Genomic DNA, 18,830 nt, shown 5'->3' on the forward strand with positions numbered 1-18,830 from the left:
GGTTAGCCTGTGCAATCACGAGGCTCCGACTACGCTCACTTCCTGAAGTATCAGGCTTGTCTTTTACCCACTTGAAACTATTTCCAGCAGTGTCATCATCCAAGGTTAGCCCTGACTGACACCTCCCAAGGTCTACAGCTGAGGTAAGGAGACAATACAATACTGACTATTGACCTACTGTTTTACGACTTACCACAGAGCTCTGCCTCTCTGTAATTGCCTGTGAAAGGTGTTGACCAGGGAGGAAAATGAATTCAGATCCAGGTGAGCTTAGTTTTGTAGAAAGCCAATTAACCTACGAGTGTTTTTAGAGAGTTGGAGTGAACCCAACGCAAACACTTGGAGAACATACTCCATTTAGATATTCTGGTTACTACAAGCTATCCCATATCCACCGCATAGAGGACAACTAACCTGATTGGTGGGGTCTAACTGCTGGGACCCCTACTAATCCTGAGAATGGGAGCTCTGTACCCCAAAATGTATGGAGCGGCTGGGTAAGCATGTGCCCTGTGGCTCCATTCATTCTCTATTAGATTACTGGAGATGGCAGAGTAAAATGCTTGGCTATCCGCAGCCGTCCCATAGAGATGCATTGCTCGACCAGCCACTCCATTCATTTTGGGATAGGAGATCCCATTTTCGTGATCAGTAGGGCTCCAAGTGGTCGGAGCTCTGCCTAATAGTTATTATGAAGTGAATAAGGGATTAACTGCATATAAAGGAAATATACATAATGCATAATTCTACCTACAGGCTAATAAATATCATAAATGAACCAAGTCCCATAACAAAACCAACTTTATAAACTGATTTCAAACTATTTCAAACTATTTCAATAGACATAGTCAATGATACTAAACAAATATAGGGTTATGGAAACTAAAATAGCACCTTGTAGGACATATGCCAAGCCCTGCTCTGTAGAAATACTGGATAAAATTCTGGTGGGATTACAATGCCAATATTGAGAAATAAGTAAGGATCTGTCGCCTGCCACCTGACTGCTCAAGGTTTTTGTCTTTTCTTATTGTTGGCACTGTGTTACTGTCTGTTGGCACCCTTATGTGGTGCCAGCTCACTGCACAATCCATGGTCTAGAAAATCTGATTAAAGGGAGTCTGTCACCAGCATTTCACTTTTTTAACCCTTCCCACAGCTCCCTAGCATGCTTACAGTTAATAAAAACGTTACCTCTGGCATCAATCCTGGACTTATAGAACCCTCAAAAACGATCTTTATAAGATATGCAAATGAGGGCTCGCAAGTGCCCAGGGCGGCGTTACTCTCTTAGGTGCCCTGCTTGCTCAGCCTTTTCATTGCGTCCCCCCGCCCCTTCCTACCCTCTGCCCGCCCATCCTTTCCCTCTGACCGCCTTTGTACTAACTTGTTATGCTGCCGATATCCCGCGCCGGCGCACTCATTCCTTTGGCCGGCGCATGCGCACTGCGATGCCCATTCCTTGTACGCATTACAGTAATTAATGCGCATGCGCCGGCTAACGACGCATCGGCAGAGCCCAGTTGCAGTAACCCACACTCTTCTGCTAGTCTCATCTAGTTTTTACATCTAATATAGGACAAAGTTTTCCTCCACTTAAAGGGAACCTGCCACAGAGTAGCACAGAGTAGGACCACCCACTGGACTCCTAATTCAAAAGTGAGAATTTTAGATTCATAAATATCAGGTTATACAGGATATTTTTTCACAGCACCCAGGGGTGGGCAACCTGTGGCACACTAGATGTTGTGAAACTACAACTCCCAGCATGCATACTTGCTCTGCTCTTCTCAGAACTCTCATAGAAATAAATGGAGCATGCTGGGAATTGTAGTTTCACAACAGCTGGAGGTTGCCCACCCCTGTGATATCAATCTGCTCAGCTCCTCCTGCTCTATTACCGTTCAACATGATAGCTTCTCAAATATAACTTATGAAGTTTTTAAACTTTCTAATACTGTTTCACTTCTTCATAGTTTTGAAGGGGTTATCCACAGGTTGACTGGGGGTCCCACAGCTCTGGCCGTGCATGTGCCCTGCCACTCATTGCCACCCCTTAATTATCAATGATATATCCTCTAGCCTTTTCTGGACTGGCCTGGCACTAAACAAATAATCCTGACGGAACGCTAAGTGTCTCCCGCCTCTATATCCTCACCCTAAGGTTTATTTATTTCTCATTTTAGAGCCACTTCCACCTCTGAAAGGACAAGATGCTTCTCTGCTTCAACGTTGGTGAGTCCAAATGTTAATCTCACCATCTGTGTAGAACTGTGATGTCCTACCGGATCTGTTAGAAGCATAGCGCCATCACAGAGGGCCCCACCGATCTCCTCCCTCCTGAATGTGGCAGCCAGAGGAGGTTGGGGCTATGGAATACAAGGAAAGGGGTTAGGGAAGCAGCACTGGAAGGGGGCAGTCCGCAAAAAGTACGGATGACGACTGCGTGACATCTGTTTTTTTGCGGATCCATTGTAACAATTCCTATTCTTGTCTGCAAAACAATACAATAGGACATGTTCTATCTTTTTTGCAGGACTGAGGACCGGACATACAGATGCGGACAAAACACGGTGTGCTGTCCACATCTTTTGTGGACCAATTGAAATGAATGGGTCCACATCCTATCCACAAAAAATGTAGATCGGATGCGGACCAAAAATACGGTGGTGTGAATAGGGCGTAACTTGTGGGAGGCTGAAACAGAGTAGCACAGCCCTGCTCAGCTGCTTCCAGGCTTAGAGGAGTTATGCCATGAGTGACGACAAACGTAAAATCAGACATCATATAGTACATGGCAATCTCTTTCTAACAAAGCTAGAACCAGCCCTGAACCTCACATGGATCCAGAGCTTGTCCCATTTGTAGCTCCAGTTGCTCTCCTAGATTTTCTTCAGATCAGGGCGATGTCCTTTCTGCTGCAGCTCTCTCCCTATCAAAGCTCAGGCGGTGTGTCCTTTCTGCTGCAGCTCTCTCCCTATCACAGCTCAGGCGGTGTGTCCTTTCTGCTGCAGCTCTCTCCCTATCACAGCTCAGGCGGTGTGTCCTTTCTACTGCAGCTCTCTCCCTATCACAGCTCAGGCGGCGTGTCCTTTCTGCTGCAGCTCTCTCCCTATCACAGCTCAGGCGGTGTGTCCTTTATGCTGCAGCTCTCTCCCTATCACAGCTCAGGCGGCGTGTCCTTTCTGCTGCTGCAGCTCTCTCCCTATCACAGCTCAGGCGGTGTGTACTTTCTGATGCAGCTCTCTCACTATCACAGCTCAGGCGGCGTGTCCTTTCTGCTGCAGCTCTCTCCCTATTACAGCTCAGGCGGCGTGTCCTTTCTGCTGCAGCTCTCTCCCTATTACAGCTCAGGCGGCGTGTCCTTTCTGCTGCAGCTCTCTCTCTATCACAGCTCAGGCGGAGTGTCCTTTCTGCTGCAGCTCTCTCCCTATCACAGCTCAGGCGGCGTGTCCTTTCTGCTGCTGCAGCTCTCTCCCTATCACAGCTCAGGCGGCGTGTCCTTTCTGCTGCTGCAGCTCTCTCCCTATCACAGCTCAGGCGGCGTGTCCTTTCTGCTGCTGCAGCTCTCTCCCTATCACAGCTCAGGCGGCGTGTCCTTTCTGCTGCTGCAGCTCTCTCCCTATCACAGCTCAGGCGGTGTGTACTTTCTGATGCAGCTCTCTCACGATCACAGCTCAGGCGGTGTGTCCTTTCTGCCGCAGTTCTCTCCCTATTACAGCTCAGGCGGCGTGTCCTTTCTGCCACAGTTCTCTCCCTATTACAGCTCAGGCGGCGTGTCCTTTCTGCTGCAGCTCTCTCCCTATCACAGCTCAGGCGGAGTGTCCTTTCTGCTGCAGCTCTCTCCCTATCACAGCTCAGGGGGTGTGTCGTTTCTGCTGCAGCTCTCTCCCTATCACAGCTCAGGCGGTGTGTCCTTTCTGCTGCAGCTCTCTCCCTATCACAGCTCAGGTGGCGTGTCCCTTCTGCTGCAGCTCTCTCCCTATCACAGCTCAGGGTGTGTGTCCTTTCTGCTGCAGCTCTCTCCCTATCACAGCTCAGGCGGTGTGTCCTTTCTGCTGCAGCTCTCTCCCTATCACAGCTCAGGGGGTGTGTCCTTTCTACTGCAGCTCTCTCCCTATCACAGCTCAGGCGGCGTGTCCTTTCTGCTGCAGCTCTCTCCCTATCACAGCTCAGGGGGTGTGTCCTTTCTGCTGCAGTCTCTCTATGTAACTGTCACAGCTTCTAACAGTAGCCATGGCTGGTGGCAGTTGAAAGATGGAACAGTAGATGGACGCGTACATTACTATACAGATTACACACCAGGTGGCACCATTATAATATAACTGGAGCATTTTTGTAATAGAAAACACATTACAAACATAACACATTTTTCATTCACAATGCTGGCACATCTTCTGGCCACCACATATAGGTCATCATCAGTGTTTTGGTCAGTGATTTCCACCACTGATTTTCAGCCAAAACCAGGTGCAGATCTTTCCCTTATACCTTATGTCTGTGGAGGCTCCACTTCTGGTTTTGGCTCACAATCACTGATGGAAACCACTGACCAAAAACTGATGTGTGAACATGACCTAGAGGTAAGACCGGCATACATCAGACATTTATATCCTGTGGATATGCCATAAATGCTTGAGATAGGGCTACTTCTTTAAGCTGCGTTCTGACCCAGCCACTATCTGATGCATTGTCTTGGGCTACTTTCACACTTGCGTTTACATTTTCCGGTATTAAGATCAGGCAGAGGATCTCAGTACCGGAGAAAAACGCTTTTGTTTTGTCCCAATTCATTGTCAATGGGGACAAAACTCATACCGGAGAGCAAACTGCAACATGCTGCGGTTTTCTTTTACGTCATGGGATGCGGAGCAAAACATATCCGCCATGACCCATAATGCAAGTCAATGGGGACGGATTTGTTTTCTTAGACGCAATAGAAAACGGATCCGTCATTGCTATGTTAAAGATAATACAACCGGATCCGTTCATAACGGATGCAGACGGTTGTATTATCAGTAACGGAAGCGTTTTTGCTGATCCCTGCCGGATCCAGGAAAAACGCTAGTGTGAAAGTAGCCTTATTTTTAAAATAATTCACCAGCCATGGGAGTGAATGGAAACTGTACATAACATGTCCTATCCACGGGTCTTACATGTGGTCTTTCACACCGTCTCATGGACAAAGACCCTCGTCTATTAATGCTCTGTACAAGAGTCATAATACGGTCTATTGGGCCCCACTGTAAATCACTGTGTCTATCATTTTAGTATATTTTTTCGGTGGTATTCTGTAGGATAACGCCATTGCTTCTAGAGGAGGACTGTTCCATAATGTGGTGCCATATGGAACGCTGTGCAGTAAAAGCCTCCTTTTTCCAGCCACACTCATGGCATATCGTCCTATAGTGACCACTATGGTTTCATAAGCCGCAACTATTTTCTCAAAAATTTTACCAGGTTAAACCAGTCTCAATTTTCCAGGTGAACGTGGCGCATACACATTGTGAATCAGCACATCATTGTTCACACACAACCTGTTCTACAAGACAGGCGCGTATCCTCCCATACAATGCGCATATTAATATCTACCGCTGGCAAGTACTTACTCTGTTGTATGGATTTCAGCCCCCTGAGAAATGTCGATGCGAAAAGGTAGATGCACCCGGTCTGGTCAAACTGCACTTCTCCAATAATACTGAAACAAGCTCCCAGACATATGGGTATCATGGCAGTATATTTAAGGGCATGATGTTTGGTGCCCAGCAAAAGCTTTGAAAGAGCCAAGGTGAAAATTGGGGTAGTAGTGTAAATCATCTGTGCAAAAGAAAGCTGAACGCAGCTCAGTCCGAGATTCCCAAAGGCAATGCTGGAGCAGAAGGTCACACTCAGCAGGAACACTTTAAAGCGGGCACCGGTGTGCAGGGTCAGATCCTCCTCGGTGTTGACATGTACCAATCCCCACCTGAGAATGGGATAGTCCAACAGGATGGCCGTGAGCATGTGAAGCGAGGACAGTAACAGGGGGTACCTAAAGTTGTAAACGGCAAATATCCATTTGTTAAGACTAGAGATGGTGGTACCTGTTACCAGCCAGGTAAGTATTGCAGCAATGAGATACAGTCGGCTGGTGCCTCGTTCCTGGGGGGCTTGTTCTGGCTTGGGATGCATGATGGAAGCAGGAGACGTTCTATCAGAAGTTTCCATTTCAGCCTCATCTTTCCTGCTGGGTGCTAAACACATTGAACGTTTTGGCAAAATTCCTTTTTGGACTCCTTTACTGCCGGATATGCATGCTTGTTCTTAAAGTGTCTCCATTGGCACATTTACTTCTCTTCATAGAGTCTTGAAGAATTCGGAGCTACGTAGCAATAAGTAAAGGTGTTTATTACAAGAAATACGGTACATCATACGTGCCACAAATATACAAGCTAAAAATACACAATACAAACTACAACTGTACAATACAAGCTACAAATACCCAATACATGCTACAAATATACAAGCTAAAAATACACAATACATGCTACAAATATACAATACAAGCTACAAATACCCAATACATGCTACAAATATACAAGCTACAAATACCCAATACATGCTACAAATACAAGCTACAAATACACAATACAAATACACAATACAAACTACAAGTATACAAGCTACAAATACACAATACAAACTACAACTATGCAATACAAGCTACAAATACCCAATACATGCTACAAATACCCAATACATGCTACAAATATACAAGCTAAAAATACCCAATACATGCTACAAATATACAAGCTAAAAATACACAATACATGCTACAACTATACAATACAAGCTACAAATACCCAATACATGCTACAAATACAAGCTACAAATACACAATACAAACTACAAGTATACAGGCTACAAATACACAATACAAACTACAAGTATACAAGCTACAAATACACAATACAAACTACAAGTATACAGGCTACAAATACACAATACAAACTACAAGTATACAAGCTACAAATACACAATACAAACTACAAGTATACAAGCTACAAATACACAATACAAGTATACAAGCTACAAGTATACAGGCTACAAATACACAATACAAACTACAAGTATACAAGCTACAAATACACAATACAAACTACAAGTATACAAGCTACAAATACACAATACAAGCTACAAATACACAATACAAACTACAAATACACAATACAAACTACAAGTACACGATACAAACTACAAGTATACAAGCTACAAATACACAATACAAACTACAAGTATACAATACAAACTACAAGTATACAATACAAACTACAAGTATACAAGCTACAAATCCACTAAACCAACCACAGCTATACAATACAAGCTACAGCGGACAGAAATACACCATACATGCTACAAATACACAATACAAACTAGATACAAACTACAAACACCCAACAGAAACTACAAATACCCCATACATGCTATAAGTACACCATACAAACAAATATACAATACAAGCTACAATGTACGAAACAAAGCACAATCACACGATATGAGCTACATATATACAAGCTTCAAATACACTAAAACTACATCTATACTATAGAAGATACAAGCAGAACAGAAACTACAAATACACAATACAAATCTCAAATATACAAGCTACACATAGATGATAAGAACTACAAACACAAGATACAACCCACAAATACACCATACAGTACATACTACAAATACACATACAAACTACAAATACGCAATATACACTGCAAATGTAGGATTTAAGCTACACATACAAACTACAAGTACACATACAAACTACAAGTACACATACAAACTACAAGTACACATACAAACTACAAGTACACATACAAACTACAAGTACACATACAAACTACACGCTTACAACACAAAGGATACATCCACGATACAAGCTGGCACACAACACTTCATACAGTATATGCTGCACACGGTGACTGGGGGTCTATAGTGGGGTGAGGCAGACATCGCTAGGTCTGTGGCTGGGAGTCACCTACCTCACAGTGGCCATTCTTCACCTTCACACGTCCTCATGAGCCCGACGTGTGACCCTGTGCGATGGGAGCAGCTCATTCACAACTAGGCGCATTACCCCTTTACTCCTCCGCCGTCTCCTAGCAACAGGCCGGTGAGGGGAACATAACAGCACACGACGTCTGGCTGACTAATGCAGAATAACAAGCTGAGGACTGGCACACACCGCCCCCCCTCCTCCCGAGCACATCCCCTGCCTCCCATGTCACCCTTCCAAATTTAGATCCCGGCCCTGGAAAAATAAACAGCTCCTGGAATAGCTCCCCATCCGAGCACCGCTACACTGACCCCGCATAGTACACAATCTGGAGCATCACTTATAATGCACCACGGATGACGTCACGCAGCCAGCTCGTACAGTCACACGCTCCGCTTACGTCTGTAGTGACTACACTGTCAGTGACAGCACAAAACAATGCACAAAACACATCGCCCGCTGCTCTCACGTGATTGGCCCACGTGTCCGTCAATCACCTCACACGCCGGCTACTGAATGAAGGCAGGAAGTGACGATAGGCTAATTGTAATGGAGAGGCGGGACTTATCACTTTACCAATGCTCCGATTGGTTCCTTGTGTTTCCATTGTGTAACTGAAGAGGGCTCCTGGCTTGACTGCTGACTGCTTCAGTTTTGGTTACCTAGGGACCTCTTACTGAGGGCCCTGATCTGTTGCCATGGTGATGCTGTCGGTAGTGTATCAGGGTTGTAAAGGCTGAAATAACCTCATTTCTTTATATTTACAGAAGAGGTGTGCAGACATCCCAACCTGCAAAAACTCATTTCAGGGAGGTGCACTTCTCATTTCAGGGAGGTTTTCTTATTTTTTTCTTTCACGAACTTTTTATGACATTTTCCAAACATATGCAGTATCTGCACACTTTGCTCTATGGTGTGGAGGGCTGGGCTCATTACCCTGCCCCAAATTATCATATTTATGTATATGATTAAAGGGATTCTGTCACCACCTATGAGCCCTGTGAGCTAAACATCTGCTCATGTCCAGGGTAGCATTCAGATTTCTAAGGTGGCCTTATAAAAGCTATTTGTGGCTTTATTCTGCGGAAAAACAGGTTTTACTAACCTGTCAATCATTGAAGTAAGGTGCCCAAGCAGGGGAGGTCTGTGGATGCATGGTGCCCGGCCGCACGCAGCGCCGTTCGTGCCCAGCGCCGCCTTCTACTCCTCAGTGCCGCCTCTCCCTCCCTCCCGCTTTGAGATCCCGCGTGTGTGCACAGACTCAGCCTGATGCGCCGTTGCGGACTGCTGGCATCAGCTTCTTCTTGCACTGTGCGCACGCGCCGAGAAGGGGACACTGCTACAGGTTTCCGGAAAGGTTTACTGCGAGTAAGGCTACTTTCACACTTGCGGCAGAGAGATCCGGCAAGCAGTTCTGTCGCCGGATCAGGCAAAACGTATGCCAACTGATGGCATTAGTAAGACTGATCAGGATCCTGATCAGTCTTAAAAATGCCTGATCAGTCGAAAAAATGCATTGAAATGCCGGATCCGTCTTTCCGGTGTCATCCGGCAAAACGGATCCGGCATTCATTTTTTTCACCTTTTTTTCAGTCTGCGCATGCGCAGACCGGAGGAACAGATCCGGCATTCCGGAATTCTGAATGCCGGATCCGGCACTAATACATTCCTATGGGGCAAAATGCCGGATCCGGCATTCAGGCAAGTCTTCAGTTTTTTTCGCCGGAGATAAAACCGTAGCATGCTGCGGTTTTCTCTTTTGCCTGATCAGTCAAAACAACTGAACTGAAGACATCCTGATGCATCCTGAACGGATTACTCTCCATTCAGAATGCATGGGGATAAAACTGATCAGTTCTTTTCCGGTATAGAGCCCCTAGGACGGAACTCTATGCTGGAAAAGAAAAATGCTAGTGTGAAAGTACCCTAAAGTTTAGTAAACCTTTTCGGGATATATTGTTTTACAAGTGGGGGCGTCAGGGAGCCGCTATCTAATAGCGGGAGACTCCCTGAACGTCCGGGAGACTTGAGATCCCTGCGTGTGGCGGGGGCGGACTGGGAACTTAAAGTGGCCCTGGAGAAAAAAACTAAAAGTGACCCCATGTTGTTGGTGGGTCCAAATTGACAGAAGACGGGTCAACAGAAGTAGGAGGGCCTGTCATACCGTAGTGCAGAACAGAATACCGCCCCAGCAGAGCCAAATACCACAGGGCAATTTTTCCAATTAGTCTAACTGACTACTATTTGCCTTATTTTACCATATGCCTAAATTCCCTCTTAAAACTTAACTTTTAATGTTACTTGTTATTAAATTCCTTCATCAGTTGTGTCGCCTCATTATTCCTAGTATTGTTGTGCTTTGTGCTATAATAAGTGTGGTAACAGACCGGTAGCCGCGCGCTGGCTCCAGGCTCTTCCGTTCTACCACATTAGGTTATTACTGTTTCTTCCTAACACAAGACGTCACTTCTGTGCTAAAATGTCCCTCAAACACTGCCCCCCGACATGTTTCGCCAGCTGCTCTGGCGTCTTCAGGGGATCGAGAAGTGAGCGTTTGATTTGCGTGGCGCAAATCTTTTATAGCCTCCTGCTATGACGTCATCGCCATTAGTCTATCACATATAGCAACATAGTTTGCATAAATATATTACTACTTATCTTCACTGTCATTGCGACCAATTGCCCGTCTCTCCTCCCATAGTTACCTCCTCTTTCTCACCAGTGCCGTTCTTACATTCTCACGTTGTCAATGGACTTAGATTCGTTCTCATCTAGCGCGCTATCTGCGCATGCTCTAGAACTTAGGATTTGGGTTCTGACTTTTACATTACTGCGCGTGCTCAGGATCTTAGAGTTTTGGCTCCACTTTATTATCACTGCGCATGTCTGGGGACTCTCTAATGATTCTCTCATAATACCACATAAGATGGTCACAATTGACCCTGACTAGGACTTCTTACTACTATCAAGAATAATGTCAATTCTACCTACAGTGGATTAAAAAAGTCTACACACCCCTGTTAAAATGTCAGGTTTCTGTGCTGTAAAAAAAATGAGACAAAGATAAATCATTTCAGAACTTTTTCAACCTTTAATGTGACCTATAAACTGTACAACTCAATTGAAAAACAAACTGAAATCTTTTAGGTGGAGGGGAAAAAAAAAGATAAAATTAAAATAATATGGTTGCATAAGTGTGCACACCCTTAAAGAGGACCTTTCATCGGTCCAAACATTGTGAACTAAGTATCATGATCTGTACAGCGGCGCCAGGGATCTCACTGCACTTACTATTATCCCTGGGCGCCGCTCCGTTCTGCCGCTATGTTTTCCGATATGTTCGGTCACTTGGTTATAGTAGGCGGAGACTTCCCTTGTTCTCCTGGGCATCTCCTTCTCCTAGGCTGTAGCGCTGGCCAATCGCAGCGCAGAGCTCACAGCCTGGGAGAAAAAACCTCCCAGGCTGTGAGCTCTGTGTTGCGATTGGCCAGCGCTACAGCCTAGGAGAACAAGGGCAGTCTCCTCCTACCATAACCAAGAGTCCTAAGTCTCCGCCTACTATAACCAAATCCCCGAACATACCGGAGGACATAACGGGAGAACGGAGCGGCGCCCAGGGATAATAGTAAGTGCAGTGAGATCCCTGGGCGCCGCTGTATATGTCATGATACTTAGTTCACAATGTTTGAACCGATGAAAGGTCCTCTTTAAACTAATACTTTGTTGAAGCATCTGATTTTATTACAGCACTCAGTCTTTTTGGGTATGAGTCTATCAGCATGGCACATTTAGACTTGGCAAGATTTGCCCACTCTTCTTGGCAAAAACACTCCAAATCTGGCAGATTGCGAGGGCATCTCCTGTGCACAGCCCTCTTCAGATCACCCCACAGATTTTCAATCGGATTCAGGTCTGGGCTCTGGCTGGCTCTATCATAAGGCAGCCCAAGCGGCTGCTTGAGGGCGCAGAAAACAATTAACTTGCTAACTTACACTTGCCCTGCTGATCCTGTGTGCCACGCAGCCCGGCTAACCCCAGGCTATACAGCTCTAATAGCTGTGTGGGTAAGTGTCTTGCCTCTGATGTGAAAGGTCGCGAGTTCGAATCCCAGAAGAAACTTTTCTGAACGACAGGCTAAATAAGAACACGATTACCAAATCTTCAACACTAGAGGCTGGTGGGAACACAGGCCGGAAGAGGCCTGCGTCGCATTGCTGACATGGAGGTAAGTATAATTTTTTTTTATTTTTTTAAATACCGGACTGTTACTTTACTGCCACGGGGGAGGGGGGGCTATTAGCTCCATGATACTGGCACATGGAGGGGGGAGGAGAGAGGCACTTGATACTGGCACATTAGGGGGCAGGGGGAGAGAATGGCACTATGATATTGGCACATGGGGGGGGGCAAGAAATGGACATGAATCATGAGGGGCAAAAATGTGAAATGATGGGGGGGGCAAGAAATGGACATGAATCATGAGGGGCAGAAATGTGAAATGATGGGGGGAGGCAAGAAATGGACATGAATCATGAGGGGCAGAAATGTGAAATGATGGGGGGGTAAGAAATGGACATGAATCATGAGGGGCAGAAATGTAAATTGATGGGGGGGGCAAGAAATGGACATGAATCATGAGGGGCAGAAATGTGAAATGATGGGGGGGGGGGGGGGCGCTAAAATGTAGATTCGCTTGTGTTGACAAAAATCCTTGCACCGGCCCTGGCTGGGCCATTCCAAAACTTTAATCTTCTTCTGGTGAAGCCATTCCTTTGTTGATTTGGATGTATGCTTTGGGTCGTTGTCATGCTGAAAGATGAAGTTCCTCTTCATGTTCAGCTTTCTAGCAGAAGCCTGAAGGTTTTGTGCCATTATTGACTGGTATTTGGAACTGTTCATAATCCCCTCTAGCTTAACTAAGGCCCCAGCTGAAGAAAAACAGCCCATTGGCATGGTGCTGCCACCACTATGCTTCACTGTGGGTATGGTGTTCTTTTGGTGATATGCAGTGTTGTTTTTGCGCCAAACATATCTTTTAGAATTATGGCCAAAAAGTTCAACCTTGGTTCCATCAGACCATAACACCTTTTCCCACATGCTTTTGGGAGACTTCAGATGTGTTTTTGCAAAATGTAGCCTGGCTTGGATGTTTTTCTTCGTAAGAAAAAGGCTTTCGTCTTGCCACTCTACCCCATAGCCCAGACATATGAAGAATACGGGAGATTGTTGTCACATGTACCACACAGCCAGTACTTGCCAGATATTCCTACAGCTCCTTTAATGTTGCTGTAGGCCTCTTGGTAGCCTCCCAGACCTGTTTTCTTCTCGTCTTTTCATCAATTTTGGAGGGACTCTTGGTAATGTCACTGTTGTGCCATATTTTCTCCACTTGATGATGACTGTCTTCACTGTGTTCCATGGTATATCTAATGCCTTGGAAATTCTTTTGTACCCTTCTCCTGACTGATACCTTTTAACAATGAGATCCCTCTGATGCTTTGGAAGCTCTCTGTGGACCATGGGAGGGTGTGCATACTTATGCAACCACATATTATTTTTTCTTTTTTTTTTTCTTCCCTCCACCTAAAAGATTTCAGTTTGTTTTTTAATTGAGTTGTACAGTTTATAGGTCACATTAAAAGGTGGAAAAAGTTCTGAAATGATTTATCTTTGTCTCATTTTTTTTTTACAGCACAGAAACCTGACATTTTAACAGGGGTGTGTAGACTTTTTACAGTATATCCTCTGTAAATGAATTTTGTAAACTATCCATAACATGATCAGATACAACAATGAATTAATCTATACTACATCACGTTTTTTTACTTCATGATTATGTGGACTAGTACTGTAAGTCATGATTAACAATATTGATATAAATAAAAATTATTATTTTCTGATCATGTATTCATAAGTGCTCCATGATTACCCTACATTCACAATTACCGTATGTTTCCAAATTCATCCAGGACATATGTGTAAAGGCCGATTCATTGGCCTGTATTTGTGGGAGGGGCGCTGCTGCCTTTATGTTCGGCCAGTGTCCCTCCCACTTTGTACGTTCGGCGTTTTGGAGCGGTACCTGGGTTCCTACTGTTTGGAGAGCGGTGTATGCAGGGAGCGGTGCATGCGGAGAAGCGGTGTCTCATTGTCAGCAATGTCCCTTTACGGTGAGTAGCTGCCACGTCCTGCAGCCCAGCGCTTCTGAGTCCGGCTGGCGGTGGGTCGGCCCCCTAGGTGAGGGTGGGCACCCCCGCACCGGAGCGGTCTGCCTGGGAGCAACGCTAGCTCCCCACGCGGCATGACACGCTAGGGTGCAGGGGGCAGCGTGTCCCCGCTCAGCAGTCTGTTTAATGTCTGGCACGGGCCACCGTGCTGTTAGATAGGCAGGGATACGGGGTGCGGGAGTGGGGCTTCTCGAGGGGTTTTGAAAAGTCACAGGGTTGTCGCCGGTCTGTCCTGTTATCAGTACTGGCAGGTTGTGAGCCAGTGTGTGTGTGGAGCCCTGTACCGGGTCGGTTGGAGCCCTGTACCGGGTCGGTTAGTGGTAATCTTGAGGGTGCCAGTCTTTTCCAGGGGTAGAGGAAGGAGAAAATATATATGTAATAATTGGATAAAAAAAAGGGAAAAATAACTGTGTCCAGGGAGGGTAGTGGATTAATATAGAGGAGTGTAGGGTAGGGAGTTAGGGCTGGGGGGGGGGGGGGGGGGGGGGGGGTCTTAGAGGAAGTGCTGTGCGGTCTCTGGCTGCAGTTAATTTCTCATTCATGGGGTTCGTTAGCACCTTATCACCTGAGGCTCTCCCCGTTAGGGAGGCAGGACATAGTCGCAGGTTGTTTTTCTTTTTTCCTTCTCCCAGGCAGTAGGCTGGGTTAGTGGGTACGGCTCGCAGGCCGTAATTTGTGCAGTTGCAGTCACGTTCTTGTTATGAGGGAAACTTTTTGGAGAGGGAGAAAAAGAAAAAAAAATGATAAAAAAAAAAATAAGGGGAAAAATAAATAAAAAAGGAAGGGGAAAGGTGATATAAAGAGTAAACAATATAAGTTAAAGGGGTTCTGCACTTTCATTTAACTGATGATCTATCCTCTGGATAGATCATCAGCATCTAATCGGCGGTGGTCTGACACCCGGGACCCCCGCCGATCAGCTGTTTCAGAAGGCAGCGGCGCTCCAGCAGCGCCGCGGCCTTCTCACTGTTTACCGCCGGCCCACTGACGTCACGACTAGTATCAACTAGCATAGGCAGGGCTAAGCTCCATTCAAGTGAACAGCTTAGCCGCGCCCATGCTAGTTGATACTAGTCGTGACGTCAGTGGGCAGGCGGCCCGGCGGTAAACAGTAAGAAGGCCGCGGCGCTGCCTTCTCAAACAGCTGATCGGCAGGGGGTCCCGGGTGTCAGACCCCCGCCGATCAGATGCTGATGATCTATCCAGAGGATAGATCATCAGTTAAATGAAAGTGCAGAACCCCTTTAACATAGTCTCCTTCAATTCTACTCGCTAGTCTCGTTTGCTCACCCTCTTCTTACCGTTGTTTGTGGTTTCCTCCCGGCGTGGTGTGTAATCCAGTGTTGACGGCATAATTGTTTGCTTCTAGGTTCAAGCGTTTCTCTCAAGTTACGTCCAGGATCTTCGCTTACCTGCCAGGTAGTAGTGGTACACGTCGGGGGGTAGGAGAGAGGTTGCAAGTGTTGTTCATGTCTCATTCGCTGTTGGTTGTTTCGTGTTATATTGTCTTTACAGCTGAAATGTCGCGAGCTTCAGATATCGTTGAGGCTTCTGTGGATGAGGATGTTGTGGGAATGTCTGAAGGGGGCAGTATTCCGTCCCTACGTGCATGGACTATCCCTAGGGATACTACGGAACTAACAAAGAGGGGTATTCCTTTCCCAGGTTCCGCCAGGAAGGCTGAGTTGTACCGGCTGTTGAAAGACTCAGTGGCTCCGTGTCAAGATGACGTCTCCATAGCCACGGTGCAAACGTCACTCACCCAGTTACACATCATGTTGAATAGCTTAATGTCCTCCGTTACTAGTATACAAGCAAGGTTGGAGACGGTAGAGTCTCGTGCATCGGTCGTTCCTGTCTCTTTTCCGGACCTACCCGTTGCCTCTACATCCGCAACAGGTGGCTGTCGTTCAACAGAGGCCGTTCCCAATGTCTTTCCTGCACATTTTCTTCCGGCTAACATCAAAAAGGATATATTAGAGGGTAGGGATGTTAACCTTGCTTCTTTGCTGATTGCCACCAGGGACTTGTCCTACAGTAAGGTCATTGCCTGCTGTGAGGTCTCTGTGGTGCTGAGAGGCCGTGAACACAGGCTTAATCGCAAGTTGACGATCCCCGAATTTGTCATGGCATTCAGTCTGTTCAGAGATGTGATATGTTCTGTTAGGCCTGATAGAAGGGAAGAACTTGATTTGTACCTTTTCCGAGTCACAGAGTTAGGGTATAAGTATGGCGGGTGTTCGTTTTATGATTATCATCGTTCCTTTTCCGCCAAGGCAGCGGCGGCTTTAGCGCAGTTTCAGTTCGTCACAGATTGGTCCAATTTAGACACTGAGTTATTTTGTAGGCATTTTGCTGGTTTGAAAGCTCCTTCCTGTTCGTTATGTCAGTCGATTTTTCACTCAGCTGAGTGGTGCCACAAGTCAGCCACCAGTGCGCCGTCTAACCCTTCTAATTCGTCGGCCGGACCTCTAGACGTTTTCAGGTCTTCCAGCTCAGTTGACAAGTTGGGTCGGCCTATTGTTCAGTTGGGTAGGGCCCAGATTTGTAACAATTACAACTACTCTTCGTGTAATTTTAGTCAATGCCGCTTGCTACATATTTGTTCTAATTGCTTCAGGGCCCACCCCAAAGTCGCTTGTACATTAAAGTCGATCAAAGCCTACATGAGTGTCGTGGATACTGGTTGCTTACGGGGGTTCTTAGTGGGTCATCCTAATTCAGGTTTCGTGGAGTTTTTGATTTCAGGATTTTCTTCAGGGTTTTCATACCGGGTTGGTCACCGTTCCAGAGTTTACGCACGAATGTAAGAATCTTCAGTCAACTGGCAAGAATCCTAGCGCCATAGACAAGTTGATAAATGCAGAGTTAGATAAGGGTTTTTTGATCGGTCCTTTTAAGGTGCCCCCTTTCCAGCGGTGGAGAGTTAGTCCCGTGGGGGTGGTCATGGGTCAGTTTAGTAGGAAGGAGAGACTGATCATAGACCTGTCAGCCCCGTATGGTTCCCATGTTCCTAGCCTCAACTCCCTTATTCCATCAGAGGAAGTGGGTATGAGGTATTCTTCCATTGACCAGGCTATCGCCATTATCATTCGGTTAGGACCCGGAGCAGCATTGTCCAAGGCCGATATCTCTGATGCCTTTAAGTTACTCCCTATTACGCCAGCTCACTGGCAGTGGGACGACATTAAGTGGAGGGACCAATACTACTTTTCCACAAAACTTACTTTTGGTTCTAAGAGCAGTCCGTGGCTGTTTGATCAGTTGGCTCAGGCCCTCCATTGGGTATTAGAGAATAAAATCATTACTTGGATGATTTCCTGCTGATCGAGAGGCCCCCCTGGGTCTGGGGAAACTTTTGAGTTGCTTTTCTCAGATGGGCGTCCCTGTATCCCCCAAGAAAGTTGAGGGCCCATCCACAGTCATTACTTTCCTAGGCATAGTGTTAGATTCAGAAAACATGTTAGCCAGATTGCCGTCGGACAAGTTAGTTAGGATCAGGGAAGTCGTTCACAGGTTCTCAGTTACCACCGTGGTCACTAAGGCTGATTTACAGTCGTTACTGGGCATGTTAAATTTTGCTATGAGGATCATCCCGCAAGGCAGGTCATTCATTTCCCGCGTGTTGGCCCTTCTCGCTACTGCTCCAAATCAGGACAGCCCGGTACGCCTGGATAGTCAGGCCTTATCTGACCTACACATGTAGGACCACTTCCTCAGCCAGTGGAATGGGCTGTCCTTGTTTATTCCCGAATTGTCTAACCTGTCTCCAGTAATCTTCTTAGACGCGGCTGCTGGCACAGGTTTTGTTGCTATTTTTGGCACCCACTGGGTCGCAGGTGAGTGGCCAGTTGAGGTTAGACAGATCCCGGATTTCCTGCAAACCTCAGCACTCTTCGAGCTGTACCCCATAGTGGTGGTCGCCTTTATCTGGGGCAGCCGCTGGACAAATCTCACTGTGTTGATTGTAACAGACAACGCCGCAGTGGTAGATATTATAACCAGTGGTTTGTCTAAGTTATCACATGTCATGTGTCTCATGAGGCGTCTAGTTCAACTCTCGTTGCAACATCATTTCTGTATTACTAGTACGCATGTACCAGGTTCTCAAAATGTGGCAGCTGACGCCTTATTGAGGGCTAATTTTCCCCTTTTTTCGCAGGTCATGCCAGAGGCGGATGTTATGGGCGCTGCTGTCCCTCCCCACGAGTTGCTAATATTGGATTGACTAGTCACCTGGCCACAGCCCATACCTTATTAGCCGAGTCACTTTCTCCGAACACGGCTAGGGCTTACCGCACTGGGTGGGCCGTATATTGCAAATTCCTGGAGAAATGCCCTCAAGGAGAGTCCAGCTTCATCGAGTACATCCTTGCTTTTATAGGTTACTGCCACTGGGAACTTAAGCTATCACACAACACAGTGAAGTCCTACCTGTCAGGGGTGCAGCATTTCCTTTCCGTTAGTCATCCAGAACGGGGTTCGTTGTTTTCTGTTCACGCAGTCAAAGCAACGCTGAGGGGGTTAAGCAGATGTGGCCCAGGAGGCCAGGTACACAGACAAGCCGTTAT

General features: G+C 46.4%; 2 protein-coding genes across 3 annotated transcripts in view; one reads left to right on the forward strand and one right to left on the reverse strand.

Moving 5' to 3' along the window:
* Window positions 1–8,474, reverse strand: part of SLC35E4 (solute carrier family 35 member E4) — a 35,008-nt gene extending 26,534 nt beyond the window's left edge. The window contains exons 1-2 of the mRNA XM_040416003.1: window positions 8,019–8,474; window positions 5,610–6,361 (exon numbers count right to left, since the gene is read on the reverse strand). Coding sequence (XP_040271937.1) covers window positions 5,610–6,243 — 634 coding nt within the window. The 5' untranslated portion in view covers window positions 6,244–6,361; window positions 8,019–8,474. The remainder of the gene's footprint in view (window positions 1–5,609; window positions 6,362–8,018) is intronic.
* Window positions 95–18,830, forward strand: part of P2RX6 (purinergic receptor P2X 6) — a 98,621-nt gene continuing 79,885 nt past the window's right edge. The window contains exons 1-2 of one of the 2 annotated variants that reach the window (XM_040416001.1): window positions 95–143; window positions 2,187–2,235. In XM_040416001.1, the coding sequence (XP_040271935.1) occupies window positions 2,214–2,235 (22 nt within the window). In that variant the 5' untranslated portion in view covers window positions 95–143; window positions 2,187–2,213. Of the gene's footprint in view, window positions 144–2,186; window positions 2,236–18,830 lie in introns of those variants that run through there. The other variant, XM_040416002.1, reaches the window with a different exon arrangement.

This window comes from Bufo bufo, chromosome 2 (genome assembly GCF_905171765.1).
Source record: "Bufo bufo chromosome 2, aBufBuf1.1, whole genome shotgun sequence".
Taxonomy (NCBI): domain Eukaryota; kingdom Metazoa; phylum Chordata; class Amphibia; order Anura; family Bufonidae; genus Bufo; species Bufo bufo.